Source organism: Myiozetetes cayanensis, unplaced genomic scaffold (assembly GCF_022539395.1).
Source record: "Myiozetetes cayanensis isolate MyiCay16 unplaced genomic scaffold, myiCay2020 scf779, whole genome shotgun sequence".
Classification (NCBI taxonomy): domain Eukaryota; kingdom Metazoa; phylum Chordata; class Aves; order Passeriformes; family Tyrannidae; genus Myiozetetes; species Myiozetetes cayanensis.
In genome coordinates, this window is record NW_026088052.1 from 1 (window position 1) to 21,333 (window position 21,333).

Consider the following 21,333-nt stretch of genomic DNA (forward strand, 5'->3'; position numbering starts at 1 on the left):
GGACATCCACATGGAGCTCCCCTACGGGACCTCACGGACGACGAGATGCGGCGCCTCAACATCCCGTCCTGCAGGACGAGGGCTTCCTCTTCCTCTGGGTCACCGGCAGGTTGGGATCCCAAAATCCCCCAAAATCCCCTCAGGGATCCCCAAACCTCTCAACATCCCCGTCCTGCAGGACGAGGGCTTCCTCTTCCTCTGGGTCACCGGCAGGTCAGACCCCCAAAAACCCCCAAAATCCCCCTCAGGGATCCCTAAAAACCCCCAACATCCCCTCAGGAATCCCCAAAAACCCCCAAAATCCCCTCAGGGATCCCCAAAATCCCCTCAGGAATCCCAAAACCCCTCAACATCCCCGTCCTGCAGGACGAGGGCTTCCTCTTCCTCTGGGTCACCGGCAGGTCAGACCCCCAAAAACCCCCAAAATCCCTCTCAGGGATCCCTAAAAACCCTCAACATCCCCTCAGGGATCCCCAAAACCCCTCAACGTCCCCTCAGGGATCCCCAAACCCCTCAACATCCCCGTCCTGCAGGACGAGGGCTTCCTCTTTCTCTGGGTCACCGGCAGGTCAGACCCCCAAAATCCCCCTCAGGGATCCCCAAATCCCCTCAGGAATCCCCAAAAACCCCCAAAATCCCCTCAGAAATCCCCAAAAATCTCAGGGATCCCCAAAACCCCTCAACATCCCCGTCCTGCAGGACGAGGGCTTCCTCTTCCTCTGGGTCACCGGCAGGTCAGACCCCCAAAAACCCCCTCAGGGGGGATTAAATCCCCCCAACCTCCCCTTAAATCCCCCAAAACCCCCCTTAAGTCCCCCAACCCCCCTTAAATCCCCTCAAAACCCTTTAAATCCCCCAAAGCCCCCTTTAAATCCCTCAAGCCCCCTTAAATCCCCCAACCCCTCTTAAATCCCCCAAACCCCCTTAAATTCTCCCAAACCCCCTCAAATCCCCTCAAACCCCCTTAAATCCCCAACAGCCCCTAAATCCCCCAAATCCCCCTTAAATCCCCCAAACCCTCTTAAATCCCCCAAACCCCCTTAAATCCCCCAAAACCCCCTTCAAATCCTCCCAAACTCCCTTAAATCCCTTAAACCCCTTTAAACCCCCAAAACCCCCTTAAATCCCCTCAAGCCCCTCAAATTCCCCTTAAATCCCCCAAAGCCCCCTTAAATCCCCTCAAATTCCATTAAATCCCCCAATCCCCTTTTAATTCCTTCCCCCCTCAGGGCCATGGAGCTGGGCCGCGAGTGCCTCAACCTCTGGGGGTGAGTTTTGTTTTGTTTTTTCGGAACTTTGGGGGTCTTCCCCACCCCAAAACCCCCCAAAACCCCAAAAACCTGTGCCATGCCCAGGTACGAGCGGGTGGACGAGATAATCTGGGTGAAGACCAACCAGCTGCAGCGCATCATCCGCACCGGCCGCACGGGCCACTGGCTCAACCACGGCAAGGAGCACTGCCTGAGTGAGGGCAGGGGGCTTCTGGGGGATTTGGGGTCCTGGGGGGATTTGGGGTCCTGAGGGTGGTATTTGTGGGTATTTGGGGTCCTGGGGGGGATTTTTGGGGTCCTGGGGTGGGTATTTGGGGTTTTGGAGTGGTGTTTGGGGTGAGGAACCCATAGAGAGAGGTTTTGGGGGTCCTGGAGGATTTCTGGGAGTCCTGGGGTGGGTATTTGGGGTCCGGGGATTTTTGGGGTTTTGGGGGTCCTGGGGTGGGTATTTGTGGTTTTGGAGTGGGTATTTGGGGTCCTGGGAGTGGGTATTTGTGGGTATTTAGGGTCCTGAGGTGGATATTTGGGGTCTTGGGGGGATTTTTGGGGTCCTGGGTGATATTTGGGGTCCTGGGGTGGGTATTTGGGAGTGTTGGGGTGGGTATTTGGGGTCTTAGGGGCGGGTATTTGGGGGTAAGGGACCCATAGAGGGGGTTTGGGGGTCCTGGGTGGATATTTGGGGTCCTGGGGTGGGTATTTGGGGTCCTGGGGGATTTGGGGTCCTGGGGGGATTTGGGGTCCTGGGGGATTTTGGGGTCCTGGGGAGTTCTGGGGTCCTGGGGGGATTTGGGGTCCTGGGGGATTTTTGGGGTCCTGGGGGATTTGGGGTCCTGGGGTGGGTATTTGTGGGTATTTAGGGTCAAGGGGTGGGTATTGGGAGTCCTGGGGTGGGTTTTTGGGGGTGGGGGTTCCATAGAGGGGGTTTTGGAGGTCCTAGGGTGGGTATTTGGGGTCTTGGGGTGGGTATTTGGGGTCCTGGGGGATTTCTGGGGTCCTGGGGTGGGATTTTGGGGTCCTGGGGGATTTCTGGGGTGTATGGGCATCCTTGGGTGGGTTTTTGGGGGTAAGGGCCCCATGAGGGCGTTTTGGGGGTCCTGGGGGATTTTTGGGGTGTAGGGGGTCCTGGGGTGGGTTTTGGGGTGGAGGTTCCATAGAGAGAGGTTTTGGGGGTCTGGGGGATTTCTGGGGTTTTGGAGTGGGTATTTGGGGTCCTGGGGTGGGTTTTGGGGGTGGGGGTTCCATAGAGGGAGGTTTTGGGAGTGTTGGGGTGGGTATTTGGGGTCCTCTGGGGATTTGGGGTCCTGGGGGTATTTGGGGTCCTGGGGGGATTTTGGGGTCCTGGGGTGGGTATTTGGGGTCCTGGGGTGGGTATTTGGGGGTATTTGGGGTCCTGGGGTGGATATTTGGGGTCCTGGGGGGGTATTTGGGGTCCTGGGGTGGGTATTTGGGGGTATTTGGGGTCCTGGGGTGGTTTTTGGGGTGTCAGGATTCTATAAAGGGGTTTTTTTGGGGGCTCAGGGGGATCCTGGGGTGGGTTTTGGGGTGTCAGGATTCCATAAAAAAGATTTTGGGGGGCTCAGGGGGGTCCTGGGGTGGGGTTTTGGGGTGTCAGGATTCCATAAAGGGGTTTTTTGGGGGGTTCTGGGGGTCCTGGGGTGGTTTTTGGGGTCCCAACCCCCCCCCCAAAATTTGCTCTTCTCGCAGGTGGGGGTGAAGGGGAACCCCCAAGGCTTCAACCGGGGCCTGGACTGCGACGTCATCGTGGCCGAGGTGAGGGAAAAATGAGGGAATTATCCAGGAAATGAGGGAATTACCTCAGGAAATGGCAGGAAATGAGGGAAACACTTTAAAAAATGGTGTAAAATTGAGGGAATCACCTCAGAAAATGGCGGGAAATGAGAGAATCACCCCAGGAAATGAGGGAATCTGGTCCAAAAACGTCAGGAAATGAGGGAATCCCCTCAGGAAATGGCGGGAAATGAGGGAATTACCTCAGAAAATGGCAGGAAATGAGGGAATCACCTTGGGAAATGAGCAAATCCACTCCAAAAATGGTGGGAAATGAAGGAATTACCTCAAAAAACGTGTAAAATTGAGGGAATCACCTCAGGAAATGGTGGGAAACAAGGGAATCCCCTCAGGAAATGAGGGAATCAGCTCAGGAAATGGCGGGAAATGAGGGAATCACTTTAAAAAATGGTGTAAAATTGAGGAAATTACCTCAGGAAATGGCGGGAAATTAAGAAGTCCACTGAGAAAATGGAGGGAAATTGAGGGAATGACCTCAGGAAATGGCGGGAAATGAGGGAATCCCCTCGGGAAATGGCAGGAAATTGAAGGAATCACCTCGGGAAATGGCGGGAAATAAGGGAATCATCTCAGGAAATGATGGGAAATGAGGGAATCAGTTTAAAAAATGGTGTAAAATTGAGGGAATTACTTCAGAAAATGATGGGAAATGAGAGAATTACCTCAGAAAAAGACGGGAAATGAGGGAATGACCTCAGAAAATGGCGGGAAATGAGGGAATCACTTCAGGAAATGGCGGGAAATGAGGGAATCACCCCAGGAAATGAGAGAATCCACTCTAAAAACATCGGGAAATGAGAGAATCCCCTCAGGAAATGAGGGAATCTGCTCAGAAAATGATGGGAAATGAGGGGAATCACCTCAGGAAATGGTGTAAAACTGAGGGAATCGCCTCAGAAAATGGCGGGAAATGAAGAAGTCCACTGAGAAAATGGCGGGAAATTGAGGCAATGACCTCAGAAAATGGCGGGAAACGAGGGAATCCCCTCAGGAAATGAGGGAATCAGCTCAGAAAATGATGGGAAATGAGGGAATACCCTAAAAAAAAACGCGGGGAAATGAGGGAACCCCGCTCCGAACGCCCCAGGTGCGCTCGACGAGCCACAAGCCCGACGAGATCTACGGGATGATCGAGCGGCTCTCGCCCGGCACGCGCAAGATCGAGCTCTTCGGCCGCCCCCACAACGTCCAGCCCAACTGGTAACCCCTTCCCCACCCCAAAATTAAGAATATTCCCACTTTCTGATGGAATTCCAGGGTGATTTTTGGGGGGGATTATTGCAGGATCACGCTGGGGAACCAGCTGGACGGGATCCACCTGCTGGACCCCGACGTGGTGGCGCAGTTCAAGCAGCACTACCCCGACGGCATCATCTCCAAGCCCAAAAACATGTGAATTATTCCCACTTTTTTATGGAATAAACGGAAAAAAGGAGGTGGATTTTGGTGTGTTGGGGTTGGGGGGGTGAGAGGAGGTAAAAGGGTTTTGTTTCATCCTGAAAAAAAACAGGTAAATTGGTTTTTTTAAGGATTTTTTGGGGGTTAAAAGGGATTTTTTGAGGGGTTTCAAGGGGTTTTTTGGGGGTTTAAAGGGGATTTTTTGGGGGTTTCAAGGGGGTTTTTTGGGAGTTTAAAGGGGATTTTTGGGGGTTTCAAGGGGTTTTTTGGGAATTTAAAAGGGATTTTTTGGGGAGTTTCAAGGGGGTTTTTTTGGGAGTTTAAAGGGGATTTTTTGGGGCTTTCAAGGTGAATTTTTTTTGAGGTTGGAAGGTGATTTTAATGAGGGTTTAAAAGGAATTTTTTGGGGGTTTCAAGGGGTTTTTTTGGGGGGTTTAAAGGGGATTTTTTGGTGGGTTTCAAGGTGAATTTTAAAAGGAATTTTTTAGGTTTAAAGGGAATTTTTTTGAGGTTGGAAAGTGATTTTAAAAGGAGGATTTAAAGGGGAGTTTTTGGGGGTTTAAAGGGGAATTTTTAAGGTTTAAAGGAGATTTTTTTTGAGGTTTAAAGGAGATTTTAAAAGCAGCGTTTAAAGGGAATTTTTTGGGGTTTCAAAGAGATTTCTTAGGATTTTAAAGGGGATTTTTTTGAGATTTAAAGGGAATTTCTTTTGAGGTTGGAAGGTGATTTTAATGAGGGTTTAAAGGGGATTTTTTGGGGTTCAAAGGGGATTTTTTGGCGGGAGCAGGAGGATGGGGAGAGAACACTTGACCCCGTTTTCAGGGGGAACCCCCAAAATGTGTCATAAAACCCCTAAAATGTGTCATAAACCCCCTAAAATGTGTCATAAACCCCCTAAAATGTGTCACAAACCCCCAAACCGTGCCCTAAACCCCTGAAACGACCCCAAAAATGCCCCTTTTTAATTAAAAAAAAAAAAAGTCTGCACCGATCGACCCCTTTTAATTCCAAACCCAAAACGAGCACAGAGAACCCCCCAAAAAAACCCCCCCACCAAGAACCACCCCCAAAATCCCACCCCCCAAATCCGCTGTGAGACCCCAAAATCTGCTGTGAGACCCCAAAATCTGCTAAGGGGAACCCCAAAATCTGCCGGGGGGATCCCAAAATCCGCTGGGGGAGACCCCAAAATCATTTGCGGGACCCCAAAATCTGCTGTGAGACCCCAAAATCCGCTGGGGGGGGACCCCAAAATCCTTTGGGAGACCCTGAAATCTGCTGGGGGGGGACCCCAAAATCCTTTGGGAGACCCCGAAATCTGCTGGGGGGGACCCCAAAGTTCTTTAGGGGACCCCAAAATCCTTTGGGGGACCCCGAAATCTGCTGGGGGGGACCCCAAAATTCTTTGGGGGACCCCAAAATCTGCTGGGGGGGACCCCAAAATCATTTGGGGGACCCCAAAATCCGTTGTGAGACCCCAAAATTTGCCGGGGGGGGACCCCAAAATTTTTTAGGGGACCCTGAAATCTGCTAAGGGGAACCCCAAAATCTGCTGGGGGACCCTGAAATTTGCTGGGAGGGACCCTGAAATCATTTGGGGGACCCCAAAATTTGCCAGGGGGGACCCCAAAATCATTTGGGGGACCCCAAAATCTGCTGTGAGACCCCAAAATCTGCCAGGGGGAGACTCCAAAATCCTTTGGGGGACCCCAAAATCCGCTGTGAGACCCCAAAATCTGCCAGGGGGGGACCCTGAAATCCTTTGGGGGACCCCAAAATTCTTTAAGGGACCCCAAAATCATCTGGGGGACCCCAAAATCTGCTAAGGGAAACCCCGAAATCCTTTGGTGGACCCCGAAATCCGCTGGGGGGGGACCCCAAAATTCTTTGTGAGACCCCAAAATCTGCTGGGGGGGACCCCAAAATTCTTTGGGGGGTCCCGAAATCCACTGGGGGGGAACCCAAAATCATTTGGGGGACCCCAAAATCCGCTGGGGGGGACCCTGAAATTTTTTAGGGGACCCCGAAATCTGCTTGGGGGGACCCCAAAATCATTTGGGGGACCCCAAAATCCTTTGGGGGACCCCAAAATTCTTTGGGGAACCCCAAAATCTGCTGGGAGGGGACCCCGAAATTCTTTGGGGGACCCCGAAATCCGCTGGGAGGGACCCTAAAATCATTTGGGGGACCCCGAAATTCTTCGGGGGACCCTGAAATCTGCTGGGGGGGACCCCAAAATCCTTTGGGGGACCCCAAAATCCGCTGGGGGGGACCCCAAAATCCTTTGGGGGACCCCGAAATCTGCTGGGGGGGGACCCCAAAATTCTTTGGGGGGTCCCGAAATCCACTGGGGGGGAACCCAAAATCATTTGGGGGACCCCAAAATCCGCTGGGGGGGACCCCAAAATCATCTGGGGGACCCCAAAATCCGCTAAGGGGGGGACCCCAAAATCCTTTGGGGGACCCCGAAATCCGTTGTGAGACCCCGAAATCTGCCAGGGGGGGACCCCAAAATCCTTTGGGGGACCCCGAAATCCTTTGGGGGACCCCGAAATCCTTCGGGGGGCCCCCTGAAACCCCGGCTGTGCCGGGGGTCACTTGACGAAGACGACGCTGTTGCCGGCGTTGCGGGCGGCGAGCCAGGCCAGGAAGACGTCCCTAAAAGGAAACAACCCCAAGAAACAACCCCAAAAATTGGGAATTGGGAGAGGGAAAGGGCCGGGGGTGGGGTCAGGAGAGGATTTGGAGAGGGGATGCACCATCAGTACCTGACAAAGACCCTAAAAAGACCCCAAAAACACCTCAAAAAGCCCCCAAAAGACCCCCAAAAGGACCCCAAAAAGGACTCTACAAATACCCCAAAAAGCCCCCAGAAGACCCCCAAAAGACCCCTAAAAGGACCCCAGAAACACCCCAAAAAGAACCCAAAAGGACCCCAGAAAAACCCCAAAAGACCCCCAAAAGGACCCCAAAACCCCCAAAAAGCCCAAAAGAAAGACCCAAAAGCCCCCAAAAGGACCCCAAAAGCCCCAAAAACACCCCAAAAGCCCCAAAACAACCCCAAAAGAACCCCCAAAAAGCCCCTAAAAGGACCTTAAAAAGACCCCAAAAGAAAACCCCCAAAAAGCCCCCAAAAACACCCTAAAACTACCCTGAAAACAACCCAAAAAGACCCCAAAAAAACACCCTAAAAACACCCCAAAAACACCCCAAAAAACACCTTAAATAAACCCAAAAAAGACCCCCAAAACCCCCAAAAAGCCCCCTAAAAAGCAGGGATTTGGGACAGGCACCCACCGGCAGTGCCTGACAAACACCGCAAAAACACCCCAAAAAACACCCTAAAAACACCCCAAAAGGACCCCAAAAAGACCCCAAAAAGACCTCAAAAGAAAGACCCCAAAAAGCCCCCAAAAGAACTCCAGAAAAACCCCCCAAAAAACCCAAAAGAAACCCCAAAAAGCCCCCAAAACAACCCCAAAAGAACCCCCAAAAAGACCCCAAAAGGACCTGAAAAAAACCCCAAAAGAAAGCCCCAAAAAAACACTCTAAAAACACCCTGAAAACAACCCAAAAAGACCCCGGAAAAACCCCAAAAACACCCCAAAAAACCCCCAAAAGACCTCAAAAAACACCCTAAAAACACCCCAAAAACCCCCAAAAACCCTAAAAAAACCCCAAAAAACACCCCCAAAAAACCCCAAAAAGCCCCAAAAAAGCCCCCAAAAGAACCCCAAAAGGACCCCCAAAAGACCCCAAACGGACCCCGGAAAAACCCCTAAAACCAGCCCAAAGACACCCCAAAAAACACCCCAAAACCACCCTAAAAACACCCCAAAAAGCCCCCAAAAAGCCCCCAAAAGGACCCCAGAAAATCCCCCAAAAAACACCCTAAGAACACCCCAAAAAACACCCTAAAAACACCCCAAAAAGCCCCCCAAAAAACACCCCAAAAAGACCCCAAAAAACACCATAAAAACACCCCAAAAAGACCCCAAAAAACACCCTAAAAAGACCCCAAAAAAAGACCCCAAAAAAACCCCAAAGAAAGACCCCAAAAAAACCCCAAAGACCCCAAAAAACCCCAATAGAAAGACCCCAAAAAGATCTCAAAACACCCCAAAAGGACCCCAGAAAAACCCCCAAAACCAGCCCAAAGACACCCCAAAAAACACCCTAAACACAACCTAAAAACACCCCAAAAAGCCCCCCAAAAAACACCCCAAAAAGACCCCAAAAAACAACAAAAACACCCCAAAAAGACCCCAAAAAACACCCTAAAAAGACCCCAAAAAAAGACCCCAAAAAAACCCCAAAGAAAGACCCCAAAAAACCCAAAGACCCCAAAAAACCCCAATAGAAAGACCCCAAAAAGATCTCAAAACACCCCAAAAGGACCCCAGAAAAACCCCCAAAACCAGCCCAAAGACACCCCAAAAACACCCTAAACACAACCTAAAAACACCCCAAAAGCCCCCCAAAAAACACCCCAAAAAGACCCCCAAAAAACAACAAAAAAACCCCAAAAGAAAGACCCCGAAAAACACCCCAAAAAACACTCCAAAAAGACCCCCAAAAAACACCCTAAAAACACCCTAAAAACACCCCAAAAAGACCCTTAAAAAGACCCCAAAGAACAACCTAAAAACACTCTAAAAAACCCCAAAAACCCCCAAAAACCCCAAAAAACCCCCCAAAACCACCCCAAAAGCAATGATTTGTGACAAGTACCCACCGGCAATGCCTGACGACGCACCCCAAAAACACCCCAAAAAGACCCCAAAAGCCCCCCAAAAACACCCTAAAAACACCCCAAAAAAACCCCCCAAAAATCCCCAAAATACCCCAAAAACCACCCTAAAAACAGCCCAAAAAAAACCCCAAAAACCCCCAAAAAGACCCCAAAAAAGCCTCCAAAAGGACCCCAAAAGGACTTTAAAAAGACCCCCAAAAGACCCCCAAAGACCCCAAAAGGACTCCCTAAAGGACCCCAGAAAACCTCAAAAAAAGACCCAAAAAGCCCCCAAAAGCCCCCAAAAAGACCTTAAAGAGACCTCAAAAGAACCCCAGAAAAACCCCCAAAAAACCCCAAAAGAAAGCCCCCAAAAGAACCCCAAAAGGACCCCAAAAGACCTCAAAAAGAACCCCAACAAAACCGCAAAGGACCCCAAAAAGAAAGCCCCCAAAAAGATCCCAAAACACCCCAAAAAACCCCCCAAAAAGCCCCCAAAAGAATCCCAGAAAAAAACCAAAAAACCCCCAAAAGAAAGACCCCAAAAAGACCCCCAAAAACACCCTAAAAAACCCCAAAAACACCCCAAAAGAAAGACCCCAAAAAGACCCCAAAAAGACCTCCAAAAGGACCCAAAAAAGCAGGATTTGAGATACACAAACACCCTAAAAAGACCCCAAAGAACAACCTAAAAACACCTGAAAAAACCCCCCCCAAAAAAACCCAAAAAACACCCCAAAAGCCACCCTAAAAACACCCCAAAAAACCCCAAAAAGCCCCAAAACCCCCCAAAATCCCCCCAAAATCAGTGATTTGTGGTGATCAGCCACCCACCGGCAGTGCCTGACGACGCAGTCGCTGCTGCAGAACTCGAGGTCCCAGTCGGGGCTGGGCACGGGGGCGTTGGCGCAGCCGGCGCGGACGCAGCGGCACCGGGGGGACCCCGCACGGCCCGGGGACCCCCCCAGCACCTCCACACCGGGGGGGGAATCCACCTGACGGCAGAAATCACGAATTTCGGGGTTGGAGAGGGATAAAGTTGACAAAAATGTTCATTTTTGGGGATGGAATTGGCAGAAATGTCGATTTTTGGGGTCGAAACTGCGTGAAAATTTCAATTTTTGGGGCTGAAATTAACGGGGATTCTGATTTTTGGGGATGGAATTGATGGGGATTCTGATTTTTGGGGCTGAACCTGTGTGGAAATTTCAATTTTTGAGGTTGAAATTACCAGGAATTCTGATTTTTGGGATTGAAATGGAGCCCAGAATTCCCAGTTTTGAGGTTGGAAAGAGCAGAAGTTGCCAGAAATGTCGATTTTTGGGGTTGAAATTGGCAGAAATGTCGATTTTTGGGGATGGAATTGACAGGGATTCCGATTTTTGGGGTCGGAATTGACAAAAATTCTGATTTTTGGGGCTGAAATTCACAGGAATTCTGATTTTTAGGGCCGAAAGTGTGTGGAAATTTCAATTTTTGGGGTTGAAATTGACTGGAATTCTGATTTTTGGGGCTGAAATGGAACACGGAATTCCCAGTTCTGGTGTTGGAAAGGGCTGAAGTTGACGGAAATGTCAATTTTTGGGGATGGAATTGGCGAAAATTTCGATTTTTGGGGATGGAATTGATGGGGATTCCGAGTTTTGGGGCTGAAGTTGATGGGAATTCTGATTTTTTGGGGTTGAAATTGACGGGGATTCTGAGTTTTGGGCATGGAGTTGACAGGGATTGCGATTTTTGGGGCTGAAATTGACAGGGATTCCGATTTTTTTGGGGATGGAATTGACAGGGATTCCGATTTTTGGGGTTGGAATTGACAGGAATTCTGATTTTTGGGGTCGAAACTGTGTGGAAATTTCAATTTTTGGGGCCGAAATTGACAGGGATTCCGAGTTTTGGGGCTGAAGTTGATGGGAATTCTGATTTTTGGGGCCAAAATTGACGGGGAATTCCGATTTTTGGGGTTGAAATGGAGCCTGGAATTACAAATTTTGGGGTTGGAAAGGGTTGAAATTGATGGGGATTCTGATTTTTGGGGCTGAAATTGACGGAAATTCTGATTTTTGGGGCTGAAATTGACGGGGATTCTGATTTTTGGGGCCGGAATTGGCAAGAATTCTGATTTTTGGGGCTGAAATTGACGGGAATTCTGATTCTTGGGGTCAAGATTGACGGGAATTCTGATTCTTGGGGCCGAAACTGCGTGGAAATTTTGATTTTTGGGGCTGAAATGGAACCCAGAATTACAAATTTTGGGACTGGAAAAGGTTGAAATTGACAGGAATTCTGATTTTTGGGGCTGAATTTACCTGGAATTCTGATTTTTGGGGCTGAAATGTCCCTCTTTGAACCCCCCAAACCCCTCAATGTCCCCCCAAACCCCTCAATGTCCCCCCCAAACCCCTCAATGTCCCCCCCAAACCCCTCAATGTCCCCCTTTAACCCCTCAATGTCCCCTTTAACCCCTCAATGTCCCCCCAAACCCCTCAATGTCCCCTTTAACCCCTCAATGTCCCCCCCAAACCCTCAATGTCCCCCCAAATCCCCCTTTAACCCTCCAAGCCCCCCTTGCTGCCCCCTCACCTCGGGCACGACGTCCCCCCCATCTCCACGTCCCCTCGTGGTTCTGGGGTGGGGGGTCGCTCTGAGGGGCGGGGCTGCCCGGCTGGGGGGGTGGGAGTGGGCACAGGGGGTGGGAGGGGTGGGGGCACAGAGGGGGCACAGGGGGGCGAGGTGCAGGGACTGGATCTGCAGGGGGCAGGATCTTGATCTGCAGCGGGGGGTTCTGGGGGCCGCAGCTAGGGGGCCTGCATGGCCTGCAGGGGCGGGGGGGCCTCAGCACGGCCAGCTGGGGAGGGGCGGGGAGGGGCATCTGCTGCAGGGGGGCTGCAGGCGGGGCAGGGGCTGCGTTGCCAAAGCCGCGCGGGCCGGGGCCACGTTGGGACCACCGGAACCCCCGGGGGCAGACCACGGCCGCTGGGATGACGGCCACCACCCCTCCCCACCCCCACCCCCGGGTGCCGCCCCTCCCCACCGGGCGGGGGGGCAGCAGAGTTTTGGGGATGAGGATTTTGGTGATGGGGGTGGGGGTTGGGGTGGGGTTGGGGTGGGGGAGGGGAGGAGGGTGGCGGTGCTGGTGGGAGGGGAGGGGGTGATGATGAGGAGGAAGAGGTGGGGGTTGTTGGGGGAGGGGGTGGGGCTGGGCTCCGGCTCGGGGGCTCCGGCGACGTCTGAAAGGCAGCACAAAAAAAAAAAAAAAAGCAAGAGAATTAACCCCAAAGCGGAGGCCACGCCCACTTTGGGCACCCCTCCCCCAAATTTGGGACCTTCCCCAGGATTTTAGGCCCCTCCCCATGATTTTGGACCCCTCCCAACCAATTAGGCCCCTCCCCCAATTTTAAGCCCCTCCCCCAATTTTAGGCCCCTCCCTGTGATTTAGGCCCCTCCCCTGATTTTAGGCCCTCCCCAATTTTAGGCCCCTCCCCATGATTTTAGACTCCTCCCTCCCAAATTAGACCCCTCCCCATAATTTTAACCCCCACACGATTTTTAGACCCCTCCATGATTTTGGACCTCCCCCATAATTTAAGACCCCCATGATTTTAGGTCCCCCATGATTTTAGGAATTTTAGGACCCCCATAATTTTAGGACCCCCTCCATGATTTTGAGACCCCCCATGATTTTAGGAACCCCCTTAATTTAGGACCCCCTTAATTTAGGACCCCCCTAATTTAAGACCATCCCCATTATTTTAGGCCCCCATAATTTTAGGACCCCCATAATTTTAGACCACCCCCATAATTTAAGAACCTCCTCATGATTTTAGGACCCCCCCATGATTTTAAGACCCCCATAATTTTAGGACCCCCTCATTATTTTAGACTCCCCCATGATTTTAAGACCCCCATAATTTTAGACCCCTCCCGTGATTTTAAGACCCCCAATGATTTTAGGACCCCCTGATGATTTTAGGGACCCTCCCATGACTCAGCTCCCCCAATAATTTAGGACCCCCATAATTTAAGACCCCCATGACGATTTTAGAAACCTCCCATAATTTTAGGACCCCCCATGATTTTAGGACCCCTGATGATTTTAGGACCCCCTTTGATTTTAGGAACACCCTCATGACTCAGCCCCCTCACCCTCAATAATTTATGACCCCCCATAATTTTAGACCCCTCCCCATGATTTTAAGACCTCCATAATTTAGGACCCCCATAATTTTACAAGCCCCCATGATTTTAGGACCCCCATAACTAAGCCACCCCCATAATTTAGGATCCCCTCATGATTTTAGGACCACTCTCCATGATTTTAGGAATTTTAGGACCCCCCCCCATAATTTTAGGAGCTCTACCATAATTTTAGGAACCCCCCCCATGATTTTAAGAGCAACCCATAATTTTAGGAACCCCCCCAATATTTTGAAGCCCCCCCCTCTGATTTTGGGGGGTGTTTTGGGTACCAGGGTGGCCCGATAGGCCGTCAGCGCCTTCAGATATTCCTTCTTGGCCGCCTCCGTCTTGCGCTTGTAAACCTGCGGATTTGGGGACAAAAACGGGGATTTTGGGAAAGTTCTGGAACCAGGGGGGTCACCCACGAGGTTTTGGGGGGGTCTGAGGTCCGGGGGGGGGGATTTGGGACCCCCCAGCTCCAGTTTTGGGGTGTCCGTGCCCGTCGGCGTCGCTCGAGCTCCGGCCCTGAAATCTCAGGGGTTTTCCCCCCAAATTAATTAATTTTTCCCCCCCAAATTTGGGGGTTTCCACCCCAATTAATTAATTTTTCCCCCTAATTTGGGGGTTTTCCCCAAAGTTGAGGTTCCTGCTCCCTGGGTCTTTAATTCCTGGTGGGTTTTGGGGTCTCCACTCTCTTCCCTTCTTGACTCACAAGGTTGACCCTTCTTAACCTTTGACTTTCTCAACCTTAACCTTCCTCAACCTTGACCTTCTCCAACATTTGATCTTCTCAACCTTGATCTTCTCCACTTCAAACTTCTCAACCTTGATCTTCTCAACCTTGACCTTCAACAACCTTGACCTTCAACCTTGATCTTCTCCACCTCAACCTTCTCAATCTTGATCTCCTCAACCTTGACCTTCAACAACCTTGACCTTCAACCTTGATCTTCTCCACCTCAACCTTCTCAACCTCGATCTTTTCCAACCTCTGACCTTCAACAACCTTGACCTTCAACCTTGACCTTCTCCACCTCGACCCTCAACCTTGATCTTCTCAACCTTGATCTTCTTCACCTCAACCTTCAATCTTGATCTTCTCCAACCTTTGACCTTCAACCTTGACCTTCTCCAACCTTTGACCTTCAACCTTGACCTTCAACAACCTTGACCTTCAACCTTGACCTTCTCCACCTCAACCTTCTCAATCTTGATCTCCTCAACCTTGACCTTCAACCTTGACCATCTCCCCCCATGCCCCTCCCCTAAATCTCCTCTCCATCATCCCACACTGCTTCTGCTCCTCCCCAGCGGAGTCCCACATGGAGGCGACGATCTTGGAGACCCTCCCCAGTTCTCCTCCCATCATCCCCACCTGCTTGCTCCTCCCCAGCGAGTCCCACATGGAGGCGTACGATCTTGGAGACCCCTCTCCAAATCTCTCCCCATCATCCCCACCTGCTTCTGCTCCTCCCCCAGCGAAGTCCCACATGAGGCTAACGATCTTGGAGACCCCTCCCCAAATTTCCCCCATCATCCCACCTGCTCTGCTCCTCCCCAGCGAAGTCCCACACATGGAGGCGGACGATCTTGAGACCCCTCCCCAAATTTCCCCCCCCATCATCCCCACCTGCTTCTGCTCCTCCCCCAGCGAGTCCCACATGGAGGCGACGATCTTGGAGACCCCTCCCAAATTCTCCCATCATCCCCACCTGCTTCTGCTCCTCCCCCAGCGAGTCCCACATGGAGGCGACGATCTTGGAGACCCCTCCCCAAATTTCCCCTCCCATCATCCCCACCTGCTTCTGCTCCTCCCCCAGCGAGTCCCACATGGAGGCGACGATCTTGGAGACCCACTCCCCAATTTCCCCTCATCATCCCCACCTGCTTCTGCTCCTCCCCAGCGAGTCCCACATGAGGCGACGATCTTGAGACCCTCCCCCAAATTTCCCCCCCCATCATCCCCACCTGCTTCTGCTCCTCCCCCAGCGAGTCCCACATGGAGGCGACGATCTTGGAGACCCCTCCCCAAATTTCCCCCCCCATCATCCCCACCTGCTTCTGCTCCTCCCCCAGCGAGTCCCACATGGAGGCGACGATCTTGGAGACCCTCCCCAAATTTCCCCCCCATCATCCCCACCTGCTTCTGCTCCTCCCCAGCGAGTCCCACATGGAGGCGACGATCTTGGAGACCCCTCCCCAACTCTCCCCCATCATCCCCACCTGCTGCTGCCTCCCCAGCGGAGTCCCACATGGAGGCGACGATCTTGAGAGCCCCTCCCAAATTTCCCCTCCCCCATCATCCCCACCTGCTTCTGCTCCTCCCCAGCGAGTCCCACATGGAGGCGACGATCTTGGAGACCCCTCCCAAGCTTCCCCTCCCATCATCCCCCACCTGCTTCTGCTCCTCCCCAGCGAGTCCCACATGGAGGCGACTGATCTTGGAGACCCTCCCCAATCTCCCCTCCATCATCCCCACCTGCTTCTGCTCCTCCCCAGCGAGTCCCACATGGAGCGACTTGCATCTTGAGACCCTCCCCAACTTCCCCATCATCCCCACCTGCTTCTGCTCCTCCCCCAGCGAGTCCCACATGGAGGCGGCGATCTTGGAGACCCCTCCCCAAGTTCTCCCTCCCATCATCCCCACCTGCTTCTGCTCCTCCCCAGCGAGTCCCACATGGAGGCGGCTGATCTTGGAGACCCCTCCCAAATTCCCCTCCCATCATCCCCACCTGCTTCTGCTCCTCCCCAGCGAGTCCCACATGGAGGTGACGATCTTGGAGACCCCTCCCCAAATTTCCCCCATCATCCCCACCTGCTTCTGCTCCTCCCCAGCGAGTCCCACATGGAGGCGACGATCTTGGAGACCCTCCCCAAATTTCCCCCATCATCCCCACCTGCTTCTGCTCCTCCCCAGCGAGTCCCACATGGAGGCGACGATCTTGGAGACCCTCCCCAACTTTCCCCCATCATCCCCACCTGCTTCTGCTCCTCCCCCAGCGAGTCCCACATGGAGGCGACGATCTTGGAGACCCTCCCAAATTTCCTCCCCCATCATCCCCACCTGCTTCTGCTCCTCCCCAGCGAGTCCCACATGGAGGCGACGATCTTGGAGACCCCTCCCCAAATTTCCCCCCATCATCCCCACCTGCTTCTGCTCCTCCCCAGCGAGTCCCACATGGAGGCGACGATCTTGGAGACCCTCCCCAAATTTCCCCCATCCTCCCCACCTGCTTCTGCTCCTCCCCAGCGAGTCCCACATGGAGGCGACGATCTTGGAGACCCTCCCCAAATTTCCCCCCATCATCCCCACCTGCTTCTGCTCCTCCCCAGCGAGTCCCACATGGAGGCGACTGATCTTGGAGACCCTCCCCAAATTTCCCCTCCCATCATCCCCACCTGCTTCTGCTCCTCCCCAGCGAGTCCCACATGGAGGCGACGATCTTGGAGACCCCTCCCCAAATTTCCCCCATCATCCCCACCTGCTTCTGCTCCTCCCCAGCGAGTCCCACATGGAGGCGAACGATCTTGGAGACCCCTCCCAAGTTCCTCTCCCATCATCCCCACCTGCTTCTGCTCCTCCCCAGCGAGTCCCACATGGAGGCGTACTGATCTTGGAGACCCCTCCCAAATTCCCCTCCCATCATCCCCACCTGCTTCTGCTCCTCCCCAGCGAGTCCCACATGGAGCGACGATCTTGGAGACCCTCCCCAACTTCTCCCATCATCCCCACCTGCTCTGCTCCTCCCCAGCGGAGTCCCACATGGAGGCGACGATCTTGGAGACCCCTCCCCAAATTTCCCTCCCATCATCCCCACCTAGCTTCTGCTCCTCCCCAGCGAGTCCACATGGAGGCGACTGATCTTGGAGACCCCTCCCCAAATTTCCTCCCATCATCCCCACCTGCTTCTGCTCCTCCCCCAGCGAGTCCCACATGGAGGCGACTGATCTTGGAGACCCTCCTCAAATTTCCCCTCCCCCATCATCCCCACCTGCTTCTGCTCCTCCCCAGCGAGTCCCACATGGAGGCGACGATCTTGGAGACTCCTCCTCAAATTTCCTCCCATCATCCCCACCTGCTTCTGCTCCTCCCCAGCGGAGTCCCACATGGAGGCTGACGATCTTGGAGACCTCGCCGAAGGTGGCGTTGGGGTTCTGGCCCTTGATGGCTGCCTGGGTGTCCCTGAAGAAGAGGGCGTAGGCCGACACCGGCTTCTGCGGCTCGTTGGGGTCCTTCTTCTTCTTCCGCCTTCTTGGGGGCTGGGCGCCGCGCCGGCTCCGCGGGGAGGGCGGCGCCGCCGCCGCCGCGGGGAGGGGCCGGCAGGGGCGGGGACGGTGGCGCGGCGGCCGTGGGGGCTGTGGGAGAGATCATACATTAAACATGTTAATTATGGGGAGAGGGAGAACAGGTGATTAATTAACCATGTTAATTATGGGGAGGAGGAGGAACAGGTGATTAATTAACCACATTAATTATGGGGGCTGTGGGGACAAGTGATTAATTAACCCTGTTAATTATGGGGGAGGGAAAGACAGGTGATTAGTTAACCACATTAATTATGGGGGGCTGTGGGGACAAGTGATTAATTAACCATGTTAATTATCGGGAGGAGTCGGTGATGGGGCGGCGGTCGCAGGGGGCTGTGGGGAGGAGGAAAAGTGATTAATTAACCATGTTAATTACAAGGGCGGGACGGCGACCACAGGGGCTGTAAGGATAGATGATTAATTAACCATGTTAATTATGGGGAGGGGCTGGGAGGGTGGGGATGGTGATGGGGCGGCGGCGCGGGGGCTGTGGGGAGGAAAAGTGACTAATTAACCACATTAAGTATGGGGAGGGGCCGGCAGGGGCGGGGACGGCGGCGGGCGGTGGCCGTGGGGAGCTGTGGGGACAAGTGATTAATTAACCATGTTAATTATGGGGAGAGGCTAGGAGAGGTGGGGATGGTGATGGGCGGCGGCCGCGAGGGCTGTGGGGACAAGTGATTATTAACCATGTTAATTATGGGGAGAGGCTGGGAGGGTAAGGGATGGTGATGAAGGCGGTGGCCATGAGGGCTGTGGAGATAGATCATTAATTAACCACGTTAATTATGGAGGAGGGGAGGAACAGGTGATTAATTAACCATGTTAATTATGGGGAGGGGCTGGGAGGGAGTGGGGATGGTGATGGAGGCGGCGGCCGCGGGGGCTGTGGGGATAGATGATTAATTAACCATGTTAATTATGGGGGAGGGGCTGGGAGGGGAGGGGATGGTGATGGGGCGGCGGCCGCGGGGGGCTGTGGGGGATAGATGATTAATTAACCATGTTAATTATGGGGGGGCTGTGGGGGAGGGACAGCTGATTAATTAGCCATGTTAATTATGAGGGGGGAGAGGAGAGACAACTGATTAACCACGTTAGTTATGGGGAGGGAGGCTGTGGGGCGATTTCGGGGTAACTGGGGGGTGGTTTTGGGGTAATTTAGGGTGATTTTGGGGTAAGTGGGGGGGGGTTGGGATAATTTGGGGCGAATTTGGTGGTAATTTGGGTTGATTTTGGGGTAACTGGGATTGATTTTGGGGTAATCTGGGTTAATTTTAGGGAAATTTGGGGAGATTTTGGAGTAATTTGGGGTGATTTTGGGGGTAATTTGGGGGTAATTTGGGTTGATTCTGGGGTAATTTGGGTTGATTTTGGGGTAATTTGGGGGTAATTTGGGTTGATTTTGGGGTAATTTGGATTGATTCTGGGGTAATTTGGGTTGATTTTGGAGGTAATTTGGGGTGATTCTAGGGGTAACTTGGGTTGATTTTGGGGGTAATTTGGGTTAATTTTAGGGAAATTTGGGGTGATTTGGGGGTAATTTGGGTTGATTTGGTGGTAATTTGGGTTGATTTGGTGGTAATTTGGGTTGATTTGGGGGTAATTTGGGTTGATTTGGGGGTAATTTGGGTTGATTGGAGGTAATTTTGGGGTAATTTGGGGTGATTTGGGGGTAATCTGGGTTGATTTGGGGGTAAATTGGGGGTAAATTTGGGTTGATTCTGGGGTAATTTGGGTTGATTCTGGGGTAATTTGGGGTAATTTGGGTTGATTTGGGGGTGATTTGGGGTGATTCTGGGGTAATTTGGGGTGATTTTGGGGTAATTTGGGGTGATTTAGGGGTAATTTGGGGGTAATTTGGGTTGATTTTGGGGTAATTGGGGCCGATTTGAGGGTAATTTGGGTTGATTTGGGGGTAATTTGGCGTGATTTTGTGGTAACTGGGATTGATTTTGGGGTAATTTGGGTTGATTTTGGGGTAATTTGGGGTGATCCTGGGGTAATTTTGGGATAATTTGGGGTGATTCTGGGGTAACTGGGATTGATTCTGAGGTAATTTGGGTTGATTTTGGGGTAATTTGGGTTGATTTTGGGGTAATTTGGGCCGATTTTGGGGTAATTTGGGTTGATGTGGGGGTAATTTGGGTTGATTTTGGGGTAACTGGGATTGATTCTGGGGTAATTTGGGTTGATTTTGGGGTAATTTGGGTTGATTTGGGGGTAATTTGGGGCGATTTGGGGGTAATTTGGGGCAATTTCGGAGTAACTCGGAGTGTTTTTGGGGTTATTTGGGGTGATTTGGGGGTAATTTGGGGGTAATTTGGGCCGATTTTGGGGTAATTTGGGTTGATTCTGGGGTAATTTGGGGTGATTTTGTGGTAATTGGGATTGATTTTGTGGTAACTGGGATTGATTCTGGAGTAATTTGGGGTGATTTTGGGGTAATTTGGGTCGATTTGGGGGTAACTTGGGTTGATTTTGGGGTAATTGGGGCCGATTTCAGGGTAATTCGGGTCGATTCGGGGTGATTCGGGGGTAATTTGGGTCGATTTGGGAGTAATTGGGGCCGATTTCGGGGTAATTTGGGTGGATTTGGGGGTAATTGGGGCTGATTTCAGGGTAATTCGGGTCGATTCGGGGGTCTCACCCTGCGGAACTCGTCTCCCTCGTCGTCCTGTGGGGAGGCAGCAGCGTGGGGGGAGGGTCCCGGTGACAGGGTGGGCTCGGGGTCGGCGCCGGGCGTGGCCTGGGCGGGCGTGGCCGGGGCGGGCGTGGCCGGGGCGGGGCCGCCCAGGCTGAGGCCCAGCTGGGAGCTGAGCTCGGACTGGTCGATGGTGGTGAGGGCCCCCCCCGGGCCCAGCAGCCCCCCCGGGCTCAGGGCGCCCATGGGCACCTCGATGGTCACCGGGGGGGCCGCCCCGAACTGCGACGCCATCGGGTGCTCCAGCTCCTGGGGGGGGACACGGTCCTGTCAGACCTCATGGCCAACCCTGTCACCCCAGGGTCAGCCCACTGTCACCCCAGGGTCCCCAGAGCCAGCCCTGTCACCCCACTGTCACCCCAGGGTCCCCTCAGTGTCCCCAGAGCCAGCCCTGTCACACCCACTGTCACCCCAGGGTCCCCAGAGCCACCCTCAGAGCACCCACTGTCACCTCAGTGTCCCCAGAGCCAGCCCTGTCACACCCACTGTCACCCCAGTGTCCCCAGAGCCACCCTCAGAGCACCCAGTGTCACCCCAGTGTCCCCAGAGCCATCCCTGTCACACCCCACTGTCACCCCAGGGTCCCCAGAGCCATCCCTGTCACTCCCACTGTCACCCCAGTGTCCCCAGAGCCACCCTCAGAGCACCCAGTGTCACCCCAGGGTCCCCAGAGCCATCCCTGTCACCCCACTGTCACCCCAGGGTCACCCCAGGGTCCCCAGAGCCATCCCTGTCACCCCCACTGTCACCCTCAGTGTCCCCAGAGCCACCCTCAGTGTCCCCAGAGCCATCCCTGTCACCCCCACTGTCACCCCAGGGTCCCCTCAGTGTCCCCACAGCCATCCCCGTCACCCCCACTGTCCCCTCAGTGTCCCCATGGCCATCCCTGTCACCCCCACTGTCCACCCCAAGGTCCCCAGAGCCATCCTGTC

The 21,333-nt window shown here is 53.1% G+C and overlaps 2 protein-coding genes across 3 annotated transcripts; one reads left to right on the forward strand and one right to left on the reverse strand.

Moving 5' to 3' along the window:
• Nucleotides 1–33: 33 nt before the first annotated feature.
• Nucleotides 34–4,532, forward strand: LOC126652348 (N6-adenosine-methyltransferase subunit METTL3). 2 transcript variants are annotated; one of them, XM_050339087.1, is made up of 7 exons: nt 34–54; nt 158–213; nt 1,230–1,268; nt 1,356–1,463; nt 2,975–3,041; nt 4,168–4,280; nt 4,365–4,532. In XM_050339087.1, exons 1-7 carry the CDS (start codon nt 46–48, stop codon nt 4,474–4,476), a joined length of 504 nt encoding a protein of 167 aa, XP_050195044.1. In that variant the 5' UTR covers nt 34–45; the 3' UTR covers nt 4,477–4,532. The 2 variants fall into 2 exon arrangements, with proteins under 2 accessions (XP_050195044.1, XP_050195045.1); XM_050339088.1 differs by lacking the exon at nt 158–213 and adding an exon at nt 512–568 and having other exon boundaries at nt 41–53.
• Nucleotides 4,533–5,569: 1,037 nt separating this feature from the next.
• On the reverse strand, nt 5,570–20,668 carry LOC126652349 (TOX high mobility group box family member 4-like; the record flags this gene model as incomplete). Its single annotated transcript, XM_050339089.1, has 6 exons — nt 5,570–7,136; nt 10,045–10,256; nt 13,572–13,751; nt 16,369–16,407; nt 17,506–17,745; nt 20,321–20,668. Coding segments are annotated over 6 exons (1,083 nt in total), but the record flags the coding sequence as incomplete, so codon positions are not given.
• Nucleotides 20,669–21,333: the final 665 nt, after the last annotated feature.